Source organism: Zeus faber (assembly GCF_960531495.2).
Source record: "Zeus faber genome assembly, chromosome: 8".
Classification (NCBI taxonomy): Eukaryota; Metazoa; Chordata; class Actinopteri; order Zeiformes; family Zeidae; genus Zeus; species Zeus faber.
The window spans coordinates 14,972,678-14,984,989 of NC_137195.1; the positions used below are offsets into that span (position 1 = coordinate 14,972,678).

The 12,312-nt window shown below is 48.6% G+C and overlaps 1 protein-coding gene across 1 annotated transcript; it reads right to left on the reverse strand.

Moving 5' to 3' along the window:
- Positions 1-286: 286 nt before the first annotated feature.
- p3h3 (prolyl 3-hydroxylase 3) lies at positions 287-8,320 on the reverse strand (the record flags this gene model as incomplete). Its single annotated transcript, XM_080004770.1, has 17 exons — positions 287-723; positions 929-1,069; positions 1,203-1,278; positions 1,450-1,567; positions 3,005-3,155; positions 3,296-3,391; positions 3,508-3,635; positions 3,758-3,831; positions 3,920-3,972; positions 4,059-4,148; positions 4,345-4,487; positions 4,865-4,996; positions 5,121-5,313; positions 6,359-6,517; positions 6,712-6,896; positions 7,600-7,624; positions 8,126-8,320. The coding sequence occupies 17 exons, from the start codon at positions 8,318-8,320 to the stop codon at positions 556-558; spliced, it is 2,127 nt and encodes a 708-aa protein (XP_079860896.1). The 3' UTR covers positions 287-555.
- Between the last annotated feature and the right edge of the window lie 3,992 nt (positions 8,321-12,312).

A 12,312-nucleotide genomic window follows, 5' to 3' on the forward strand; every position in this document is an offset into this window, starting at 1 on the left:
AGCGGCACAATGAAGTACTATCTTATCTTACATGGGGAAAACACAGGCAGATAGTGTGATATATAATGCTGTGAAACCTGTCACCGCCGTCTGGGTCGTATTCTATTTAAATCTGTAGGTTGTTTTGTCAGAGACATGCATCGGGTAATCACTCAGTGGATTCAATGAAATCAGAGCCCTCTGCATTAACCCATGCGTGTTTAGACATTGTGTCATGGCACTTCTCCATCTCTCTCTCTCTCTCTCTCTCTCTCTTTCGCTCTCGTGCCACAAAGCCATATTCCAGTCATTTCTCTTTTTCTTTTATTCCATCCGGTGGAGTGTAAGAGCTCCTTCATAGCCTTGAAGCGGACTCCAGACGCCGACAAGACGAAGATACTGCTTGTACATTCACTCAGACTCTGTGTAAAATCTATATTGCGTTCAAAGGGAGATGGGAGATGAATGTGCAGGAAAAATACATATAAAATTTTTTTTTTTTGGGAGTGTATCCCAAAGTCCAGAAGAATTGGACCAGTTCGGGTGGATCAGTCTGTCGGGGTTTGTCCGGGGGTCTTATAGCTCGTCCCTGGCCCCCGTCACCTTCCCTCTTCCTTGGCTCCTCCCTGTCGGCGATTGGCTCCTGCCACTGCGGCCGGAGGGCGTGTTCCCCCCTCTCTCATCCTTCTTTTTTGCCACACTATGTCCCTCCGCAGCCCACAGGGCCTCGGCCTCCTCTCTTTCCTGGAGCAACAGAAATAGAATGTAACTTGAGTAAAAAATTGTCGGCGGGTGGACAGTGCAAATGACAAAAATGAAGACAACTGTAACATCTGCAATGCGCTCTGGGATCTCGCTGGCCAGGCATCTGTGTCACTTTGCCAACAACGACACGAATGCAAAAGAGGGGTCCACGGCCCAGAAGCTTCTGACCCACACGATCACTCACCATGTCCCTGTGCAGCTTCTCCTTGGTCAACCAGAGAGCCAGTGCACACCTTCGACCCTTCGTCACCGCGGTAACGCCGTGGGGATTGACTGGGCCCGAGGAAAAGCCCACCAGACGGCCACACGTGGGTTTGACCCGGGCCTTTAGGCAGGGAAAAGAAAGATGCGTGTGTGCAGGGGGTGGGGGGTTTATTTGCAAATGTTTTTTTGTTTTTTTAAACAGTGTGAATGAATACGGATCTCAGATGATGAATGAGTTGTGGTTTTAAACTTACCGTCACCGTCTTGGCATCTCTGTTCGTGAAAAAGAGCTCTCCGCCATCAAAGTCGTCGTTGAGGTAGAGAACGACGCTGTGAAAGCAACGGGTTTGAGGTCGGAGAATAAATTCTTTACACTCTCGTAAAATACTTGAAGCTGAATTGCATGAAAAGGACGTGAAACAGATACATTTATTGCGAGAAAAATACCTAAGACTAAAAACGCGAGATCAGACTGCTTTGAGTGGCTCTTGAGGGGTGTACCTGAGGTCTCTGTGTGTGAAGGCCGGGGGCTCCCTCCAGCACTGTCTGGTTTCTGGCTCCAGGAGACAGTTGTCAACATGGACGGGATGGGACAGGTCTAGCCGGCCTTCCTGGTCCCCTGGGCGCAACAAAAAAAAAAAAGTTTTAATATGATTGACGAAAAACGACAAACAGACACGCCTACCTACAGCAAATCGGGGTCCCATTTCAGCGACAGGCCTACTAGAGAGTAGAATAGAACATATTTATTTGTCGTTGAACAAGTAGGCTACAAAAAAATGTGTCCTCTGCATTTGAGCCATCCTATACCGAGGAGCAGTGGGCAGAAGTAGTACCAACCAACTCCAGCTCTTTCACCAGTGCCTTGGTCATCGGCACCGACAGGAGTGTCAACGCCTAACATACATGTCTTTTGATGGTGGGAGGAACAAAAACAACAAAACAAAAAACAAAAACAAGAGGATTCCATTCCTACTGGCTTTTAATTATTTTTCTCCGAGGCATTTTGCCAACTGAAAGTGCCTGGCGCACGGCAACTAGAAAACCCACGGACACGAATGAAGGGTCGTTGTATTCGGGGCATTTTGTGGTCCACGTTTTATGCATGTCGATCTATATTTTGAGCAGGAATAAGTGAAAAAACGTTTTTCAGAAGGACGTGGAGCCAAGGTACTGGAAGTAGCCGGGCGAAGGGACCTGGGTTGGTGGAGCAGGGCGTTTTGTGACATCATCATCCAATTTGTGATATATGTGCAGGGTGTGGCTCTGGGGGGACTTTCACATGGGCGAGGTGTGCAGTGCATTGGTGCCAATGCTGCGTTCCATGGGAATTCGGAAGATGTCCGAGCAGAGAGGAATACACAAAGGGATCAACGCGCTACACCAACGCCCACAACCATTCCGGACAACCATCATTCTTTTGTAATTGGTAAAATTTCTGCGACTAAACTAGACCCTGTGCATTGCTGAGAAAGCAGAGAAACAACCATCTCACACAAACAGCCAATCGTTCAGCAGGAGCTTCCCCCGCCCTCTCCCCGGCCGGATAGGCAGCGCGCAGCGGGGATGAGGCCCCCTCGGAGCTGACACTGCCGGGTCTCAAACACCAATGAGAACTCGATTTCAGTGACGTCTGGTCTGAACCGGCAGGAGAGAGTCCCTCGGTCCGCTCTAAACGTCCCCGCATATGATCACAGGGCGCAGATTCAAAACCTCAGAAACCTGTCACGTACCTAACATGACTAAACTGGACTCGCTGCCTGCAGCTATAGTTATTATTATTATTATTATTATTATTATTATTATTATCATCATCATCATCATCATCATTATTATTATCATTATTATCATTATTTTTGTTGTTATTGTTATTCTTATCAGCATCAGCATCAGCATCAGCATCAGCATCATTATCATTATATTATCATTATTATCATTATTATCATCATTATCTTTATTATTATCATCATCATCATCATTATTATCATTATTATTATCATTATTGTTATTATTACTATTATTATTATTATTATTATTATACAGGGGGACTGACTACCTGTGATTGCGGTGCGGCAGACCAGGTGAGTGAAGGAGAAGAAGAGATCCGAGGGGCTCCTGAAGTAGGAGTACAGCAGTGTTTTCACCCGCTCCCCCAGCTCGTGCAACAGCCTGGCATCCGACTGGTTCACCATGCCGTCCTGGGCCAACTGAGAGGGGTACCGGGAAAGGGTTAACCCCAGAAACCCTGTGTTGTTGTGTGTGTGTGTGTGTGTGCGTGTGTGTGTGTGTGTCTGTGTGTGTGTGTGTGTGTGTGTGTGTGTCGCAGCGTCATCTCCCCAACACCCACCTTCACAGCCCTGAGCACCGTCAGGCCCTCAAACTTTTCGTGGGGTGTGTGTGGAGACCTCCGTCCCCGATAACCATCTCCGGCGGATCCCGCAGCCTGTGGGGGCAGAGTGTTACACTTTTTTTTTTTGTTAAAGCCTCGCACACCTCACTTCCTGTAAATTGCGTGCGGGCTTGATTATATAATCAACGACTTATGCACGGTGGGCTTACTGTAGCTAACTGCAGAACTGTGTCACACTCCTTTTGAGTCATCACTCCGTCTAGTACCACGCGATTGGTCCCATTCAAAGCCTCGTCATCCATGGTGATCGTCACTCCGACCTGGGGAACTGAACCACCTTGGGAGAGGACAAACCAGGAGAGGGCACAAGATGAACCCAAATCCAATTGACACAAATCAGAAACTTCCAGACTGATTCCAACAAGATGGGCGGGGGGGGGGGGACTTGCTGTGTGTTACCTGCATAGAATCCACTGTCGTCCATCGCTTTCTCTTCCTCTTTTGCGTTGTCATTAATTTTTTCTTTCTCTGCCCTGCAAATGTATCCCAGAGGAAAAGGTTGATTTTCAGTCAATGTCGACTAAAAGTCCCTTTGTTGAGATAAGCCTCGGCCCGTCTCACCTCCAAGCATCTCTCAGTGACTCGGGTACAATGTCCTCTGGAGTCCAAAGATCCTAGACGAGAGCCAATGTGCAGGGGGTTTTCAAGAGTTGTTCCACAAATGAAATGACAAGAGCGTGTGTTTGACACTAATACTTACCGGGTCGATGAAGTGAAATTCAAGGTTCTCCCTTCCAAAATAGAGGATCTTTTTCTCTTCTAATGATTGACTCACATATTTAACTATCTCCTGTGTGACAGACCAACAAGAATAAATAAACTTATTATAGAATTAAAATGTAAATAAAAGCCCAGATAATCAACTTAATGTTAATTTGCGTGTTAATTGCACTGCATTGATTTTGCATGGGTGCAAGTGTAAGCCTGTTTAATTGGACAAAGAGTGAATTGCAGAACAATCCCCACCCGGGCTGCCGCGGTGTTACCTGAGCCGGCTGAGAGCCGTGTGACTCGGTGTCTCCCCCTAGTGTTTCATAGTAGAGCTGCAGGTTCCCCAGGGAGTTGGGGTCAGAAGGGTAGAACAGAAGGAGAGATTGAAGCGTCTGCACTGCGCTGCCCAGGTCTCCAGCTGCGGGTGGAGAGGACTTCAAACTGTGAAGAATGTCACTTTTGTGGCTCTACAGTCGAAGCCCTTAGGAGCCGTGGGGGATGGGAACTCAGACAGGGGCGTGAAATTGTGCACTGTGTGAGTGGCTCCTAGGTGTCATCCCAAAATCATGAATTATAATTGACTATCTGCCGGGTTAGAGGTGAGAGTTTTGAGTCTTGGAGCCTGTGGGTGCTTTGACAATTATAGTTTAATTTAGTTTAGTTTCAAATTATTTCCTAAAAATGAGGGCTGGAGGAAATGATATTGTAAATGCGATATTTATACTGGTGGTGTCACCATGCCTGACACTGTGGCCCACTTGGAAATAACGCACTGAACTGCTTCTGAACCCTGACCTTTGAACTGTGCGAGGTGCAGATGCTCCAGCTGTGTGGGCAAAAAATCCTCCTGGGCGGAGATCCTTCCGGGCCGTGTGGCGACCTGCGTCACACAGGACTGTTTGCACGACAGCAGGGATAGAGAGAGATCTGGACGGGAGAAAGCAAGAGAGAGTGTGAGAAAAGAAACAAACCCAGTCTTGGTCTCACGGGCGGCGGGGGGGAATTGGCTTCAACCACTGGGGTTTTTTTTCTCGACGTTTTGTTTTTTTACCGGCGGCCTTCTCAAACACTCCGGCTCCTCCCTCGACCCCCCTGTCCTCGGGCAGGAACTGAGACGCCACTTCACACTGAACCCGGCAGTCCTCCGTCTGCTTCAGAGTCTCGTTCACGCACTCCCTCCATTTTGTCGCCGCCGACGGCCAGTCGGAGGAGGCCTCGGAGAGGAAGGCGGCGTCGTAGAGGGCCTGGGGAGGGGGGGGGGGGTTGTTGGTGGAGCGCGGGGAAGAAGAGGGTGAACCAGAGAATTGACGGCGGGACGCGGGGAATCTGCAAAACCGGCGTGCACTTCGGGGCGTTCGGCGTATGTTCACTTCCCCAGCGCAGATACGTTCCAGAATGACGGCTCACCGTCTTAATTAACTGCTGAGAACCTCTGAAGGAGCTGGTAACATTTCGATTCTTTTGAACCGAAAAACTCAAAAGTCAGCGTACAGTAAGAATTTATTTAACGGTTCAGCCATAACATTAAAAAGGGGCGTTTAAAAACATACACAAAATACTTTTAAGTTCAACAATCATTCTAAAAAAAGGTAAATTATCAATGCTTAGTTTGACTCACACGCAATTTAGTCCGCACAAATAGATTTGTTTGGCTGAACAATTAAATAGTTGAGCCAAAGAACTTTTAACTTTAAACTAATAATTATACTTGTAAATTCTGGTGTACAACGCCGTGGGAGGGAAACCATCAGGAGTTGCTTATGTCGTTAATTAATTGCTGTCATAGAGATAAAAAGTTGCCCAGTATGCGGTAAATGAATCGAGAAAGAGAGAGAGAGAAAGAGAGAGAGAGAGAGAGAGAGAGAGATAGGACGGCTGCAGAGTCAACATTCCTGCCAATTAATTACAACGATGAACTCACGCAGGTTCACGCTCAGAATGTGATGCGATGCCAGAATGTGTCCTCACAGGTTTTGACCAAAGCAGGAGCGTTTGGCAACGGGCCTCAGCATAAAACCCGCTTGATTCGCATCCCGGGGTTGGACAGCAGGAAGCAAAGGTGAGCGTCTGGGAGGAATTTGGTCCCTGAGGCCCCCGGCTGCAGTCCTGCCTCTCAGATGTTTTCCCATCGAGTGCGTTTCGGCATGATCTAAGACTTTTCAAAGGAATTCACTCTCTCTCTCTCTTTCCCTCTCTCTCTCTCTCTCTCTCTCTCTCTCCCTCTCGCTCTCTCTCTCTCCCTGCTTTTATTTTCGTTTCGTTTTCATAAGCGTCTGCTCCGGGCCTCACCCAGTGTCTCTCGTGGTGAAGTTCTCGGTCCTGGAAGGCCTCCTCAGTCACTCCGTCCATCCGTCTGTACTTCTCGATGTTGTTCCTCATCTCCAGGTGGCTGGGGTTGGCCACGAAGAAAGTGTGAGCGGCAGACGCTGCTTTCTGCAGCTTGACCAGCTGCGCAGGAGGAATAAAATGGCGTGAAGCCAGCGTGTCGCGGGGGGGGGGGGAGACAGCGAAAGTGAGACACGACTGAAGAAACCGTTCTTTACCGTGTTCTTCCTTAATTTCACTGGCGTTGTACTTTATTAACGACCTGACGGCAAAAACCTCAAAATCAGTTCATAACGTTACAGATTTTAATGCCTTACTTTGTAGTAGATGACCTGCAGGTAGTTGTAGGGGTTCCTGGTGTTGAACTCGTACTCTATGTCCACGGAGACGGGCAGCAGACCTGCCGGCGAGATGGAGCGCCTCAGACAGAACCTCGCACACTCAGCCTTCTGCTGCACCCAGTCCAGAGCCCACAGGTCCCACAGACTGCCCTGCTCCGAGTCTGGCGAGGTGGATTAAGACGACAACAACAAGAAAACAAAACATAGTTGGAGATCATTTGTTGGTGCATAGCTGCAGATCATTAAAATATAACCAGTATATATTCATGAAACGTTTGCTCATATGGCAGCGTACGCCTTTTGTACATCACTGTAAAAAAAAGTATTTATTCCCCCACTGCACACTGTGATTGTACTTATTACTATAGTACTATATATAGTACTACACTATACTAACATAGTGTATGATATTACTATGTAATAATTATTTTTGGCTTATATGTTTCTATATGTATTTTTATTCTGATTAGGATTATATTATATGTATGATTACATATTTTATTGCTCTACCTACTTTGTATTGCGCAACATTTGCAGTTGCCCTTTTGTGCATCCTACTTGTATGCGCCACGTATGCAGAGAGGCGCTTTGAGCGCGGCGCCATGGTCCCCGACTCCCAAAACACGGAGGAGGAGAAGGAGGGACTAAGGAAGGAAAGGGATTTAAAGTTTCCTCCGCTTTCCCAAAAACTCCTCAAATCACCCCGAGATCTATTACTCGGTATCGACATCATACGCGACCGCCGCACCCGCTTGTTCAAACCAAGTTAAAAAGAAGTCACGTTACACAACGCATCTTTTCTTCTGTTGGCTTTATTATAAGGGCATAATAAATCAGGCCGTGGGCTAGTGAAGCAGGCATTACCGTAAATGCTGGAATGTTCTATCAACTGGCATAGGGAGTTTGATCGAGAGGGGTAATAAGAATTAAAAAATAGAACAGAAATAAATGCATCTAAAACCCCAAAGATAGACAAACAATCATTTGGAAAAATTGGCAATATACAATAAAACTAAAAATAAACTATTTGTATGAAATTGTGTAACTTTGCATACATTTACAGTATATCAAATAAAATGTGTATATATACTGTGTGTACCAGGGTGAAAAATCAAATTGTTTTAACAATTTAATATTACGTTTAAGATTATTGCAAAAGATGAATGTTTTAACATATAGACTATATTTGACAGATTAGCGGTGAATGCGGCTAATACAATCAATTTCACCTAATCTCGTTTAGCGTAATTTCAAACTCATGTTCTTAATATGCCTTAATCGGTCTCCATAAAGCTTCAGTGAATAAACTGAAAGCCTCTTTAAACCAACCAAGTCACAACTTGGCCCCCGCAGGCTGTGATTGGGCCACTTAGGCACTCGGGCGACTCACCAACTGTCTCAAGGGTCTTTCCACCAGGAGCTCCTGCACCTCCTGGAGCGAGCTGCGGCGAAGCTCGGGATCCTGTGGGCAGACCGGGAACCCACTGCTCCCTCCATGCTGGCTGGGGTGTATTTTACAGAGGCTAGGGATCAGCCTCTCCGCCCGCATTCCCTTCCGGTGCTGGAGGTGAGGTAAGGTCGCCATGGGGCGGGCGGTACACACAATATGCCCTCCCCCATCCAGGTGATCAACCAATGGTCGACCCTGGACCCTGGACCCGAGCCGGAGTTGGGCTACCTGGCTATGCCCAACCCTGGAGGAACCACCTGTCCACCTGCCCACCTGTTCCACTCCCTCACCACGAAAAAGCCTCTGCTACCGTCCAGGGTGTGTAGGCTGACAGCAAATCTGGCGGAGAAGTCCTACAAGGCTGCGGGGCAGGCTGCAGCAGTGCTCAATAACAATAAAATAATAATGTCTGCCTAATGAAGGCCTACAAGTCCAGGCGCCTACAGGAGCTGGAGGGGAAGGCCATCGGCTGCAGCCTCACGGTGGCCATTGGTGCAGTGCAAGACCGAGGGCGTGTGATGGGGTTTTTGGTGGTGACGCAGCACCACCTATGGCTGAAACTGTCTCAGATACCAGGTTGAGAAGGGGAGGAGGAGAAGAAGAACACGCTTCTGAATGGTCCAGTGAAGGTGTCGGGCATATTCGGGCTGATTGTGGATACCATGACCTACAAATGGTCCCCACATTGCGAGCCCCAGCAGAACCCCCGCTCATTTTGGGTGTAGTCGGGATCCAGACGTCCCTCTAGAACGTTGCGGACCCAGAGGGGACTGGCTCCGGCTCTGTAGACGTCTCAGCCGCCCCCCCGTAGACAGATGAGGAGCTGGAACAGGAATCATTTCCGCCATCCCAAGCAGTCGCAGGCTTCAGTGGTGAGGGGCAGGAAGGCGCAGAGGACCTGAACCCCTACGGATAGGGGATTCATGCTGCTGGACCGTCAGCCGAGTTTTAGCTCGAAAAACACAGCGAATGACGTGCGGTTAATGTACACAAAATCCAGTCAGTGTTTATTCCCCCTCCCTCCAGTGTGTTTTCCCAGTGTGTTTATCAAGGACCCCTGTCCACTTAGAGTCATGAGCATCATGGCCCGAAACGAAAATATGAGCCTGAAGCCTCAGGTGAGGCTGGGACATGTCATCAAACACAAAAACACAGGTGTGAGCCTCCCTGCCCAGAAGATGTGGCTGGAGGCTCAATTTGTGGGCGAATTTTCCATGGTGCAATCGCTACTAGAAACCAGAGCATGCCTCTCCTAGTTTCCCCCTAGCTAGGGAGGACGATTTGAAAGAGCTATGCACTGCAGTTTACCCTCCGTCCACTGATGTTCGCTGGAGTCACAAAGGTGGAAGTCTTGGTCTCGAGGTCCTTCATCCTGAAACAGGAAATTCTATCCTTGTTGGAGAAGGGCGCCGCTTGCCCGGTAGTGGACAGGGAAAGAAACTGTGGTTTTTTTCAGCAGATATTAAAAAAAAAAAAAGAAATGGCTCTTCTTTGAGTCTAATTCTTAATCTAAGAATTTTAAATGAAACATTGAAAAAGCTCCCACTCTGAATGTTAACACATCAAGAACTGTTTAACTCTACCTGACGGGGAGATTTGAAAGATGCTTACTTTCACATCCCAATTGTGGAGAGACAGGAAATACCTGAGGGTCGCCTTTCAAGACAAGGTGTACAAATTTTGCACTCTCCCATTCGGTCCCTCTCTGGTCCCCAAAATATTCACTATTTGTGTGGGGGCAGCTATTTCCCCTCTGCGCAACCAGGGAATAAAGGTTCTTTCATATCTGGATGATCTCCTGATAACAGCAGTTTCAAGGGAGTTGGCCCCCTCCCACACAGGGGCGCTGCTCAACCATCTCCACAGCCCGGGTTTTCTGGTGAATTTGAAAGAGAGCACTCTAATTCCAGCCCAGCACACTGTGAACTTGGGTCTTGATCTGGAATCAAGGGTCGATGCGTGTACAATTGACTGCGACAGGGAGGTTGGCTGTGGTCACTGCAGCTCGCGCGCTGTCCCTGTTCAAGAACACAAGGGCACGTCAGGTTATGGTTCTACTGGGCTTGATGGAGGCTACCTCAGCTGCAGTTCCACTGGGTCTGTTCAGGAGGAAACCCCTGCTACGCTGGTTTATAAAACAGCGGGTGTGTCCATCCAGGGACCTCTTCCAGGTACTGACCATTACGCAGGAGTGTTGAGACAGCTGGAGGTTTTGGGCTCAAACCTCCTGAAAGGGGTCCGGCTGGGTCTGGCCTCCCTTGTATGGCTGGGGCCGCTATTTGAGAGGGCCGGATGGTCAGTCTGATGGTCAGGCAGCCTGTGCGACCTGGCACATCAATAATGGAGTTGGAGGCACTCCAGTTGGCCCTGTTAGACTTTGCACTACGTGTGAGGGGACACCATGTCCTGATTGGATCTGACAACAGTGCGATGATTTCTTATATTAATTGTCAGGGTGGTGCCCTCTCCCTAGCCATGCATCAGGTGGCATCAAGGATTTTGCTGTGGGCCCATTCACACCTTTGTTCCCTGTCGGTATATCACATTCAGGACTTATTATCATGGGGACGGCTGCAAGCATCAGATTGGCGCATACATCCACTGGTCATGGACATGCTTCGATTCGGCCGAGCAGAGGTGGAGTCTGTTCGTTTCATGAGACACACATGAGGCTCATTATCCTCTATGGTACTCCATTCGGAACGACAACCCCCCCATTGGAACACAATGCCCCGGCTCACTGCTGGCCTTGGGCTCGTCTGTATGCATTCCCCCTCCTCCCACTGTGGCAGCAGCTGCTGGATAAGGTGAGGGAGGACAGGGTGGTCTGGACTGGTTCTGGTGGCCCCTTGGTGTCTAGCAGACCTGGTTTGCGGACCTGAGGTCCCTCATCGCGGGTACGCCATAGGTGCTCCTCCTTCATCCAGACCTCCTGACACAGGCAGCGGGGGAAATCTTCCATCCCGCTCCCCACAAGTGGAAACTGGTCGCCTGGCCCCTGAGCGGGACCAGCTATTAAACAGAGCTATATATATGGATGCCTACCCATGGAGGTGGTGGAAATAATTCAGAGTGCTAGAGCTCTGTCAGTGAGGATGCTTTACACATCCAGCTAGCTTTTGAGCTATACACTGTAATATTGGGCTCATGCTCAGTTTCTTGGCGCCTTCCACTCAAGGTGTACGTGGCCGCTATATTGGACTGTCACAATGGGGTGTATGACAAGCCGATGGGCAGTCACATTCTGGCATCCAGGTTTATGCAAGGCACCTGCCAGTTATGTCTTCGTGTTTGGTTGCTGACTCAGAAATTGGATCTGGTTTTGGTGTTGAATGCCTAATCCAATCTGGCCTTTCAGCCCAAGAACATAAAAGTGGGATTTAAATCAACCACGATTGATCTGTCTTTGTTTCTCTGAGACGAGAGTCCGCAACTGTTCCCTGTCGGGGCATGCATGGTCTATGTGGAGTAAATGCCTGCCATACGCCAGCCGACCAGCTTTTTGTCTGTTATGGACAATTGGGAAGCCCCTGTCCAAAGATTGTCTTTTTCACTGGATAGTGGAAGCAATCTCATTGGCCTACTCCCCTGTAGGGCAGGAACCCCCAGAGGGTCTTAAAGCGCATTGTACTTAGGGTGTGGCTACCTCGTGGGCGCTGTTACGAGGGGTTTCGGTCAAGGAGGTGTACGGTGTGCAGTGCTACATGTCAGCCACTGTGCAGGCTGACGCACGCTGTTTTGACAGCGGCCAGGTGTTAGCTTGCGTACAGAGTTACGCTATGTGGTTGAGAGCGGTTACGCTAAGGTGATACAAGCTCAGCTATATGTGGAATCCCCAACCCAATCCCCATTATAGTTTACCTCAGCACTTATGCGTGGGTTCTTATAGGCTGGGATTGGGGTTGGTGGTCACATCTGCCAGTTTGTTCCTTGGAAAAGAACTCTCCGGACACGGTTCCGGTTCTGACCTCGCAGTCAGTGAGGGTGGACGGGATACAATATGGCATTGTAAGAACTCTGGTTCGAAATGAAGTAACACTTTTGGGTTGTGCTTACAACCCTGTTTTTTACGAATGAAGAACAAGAGTTCTTACTGGTGGTCTCATTGACCAGCTCGCTCAAGTGCT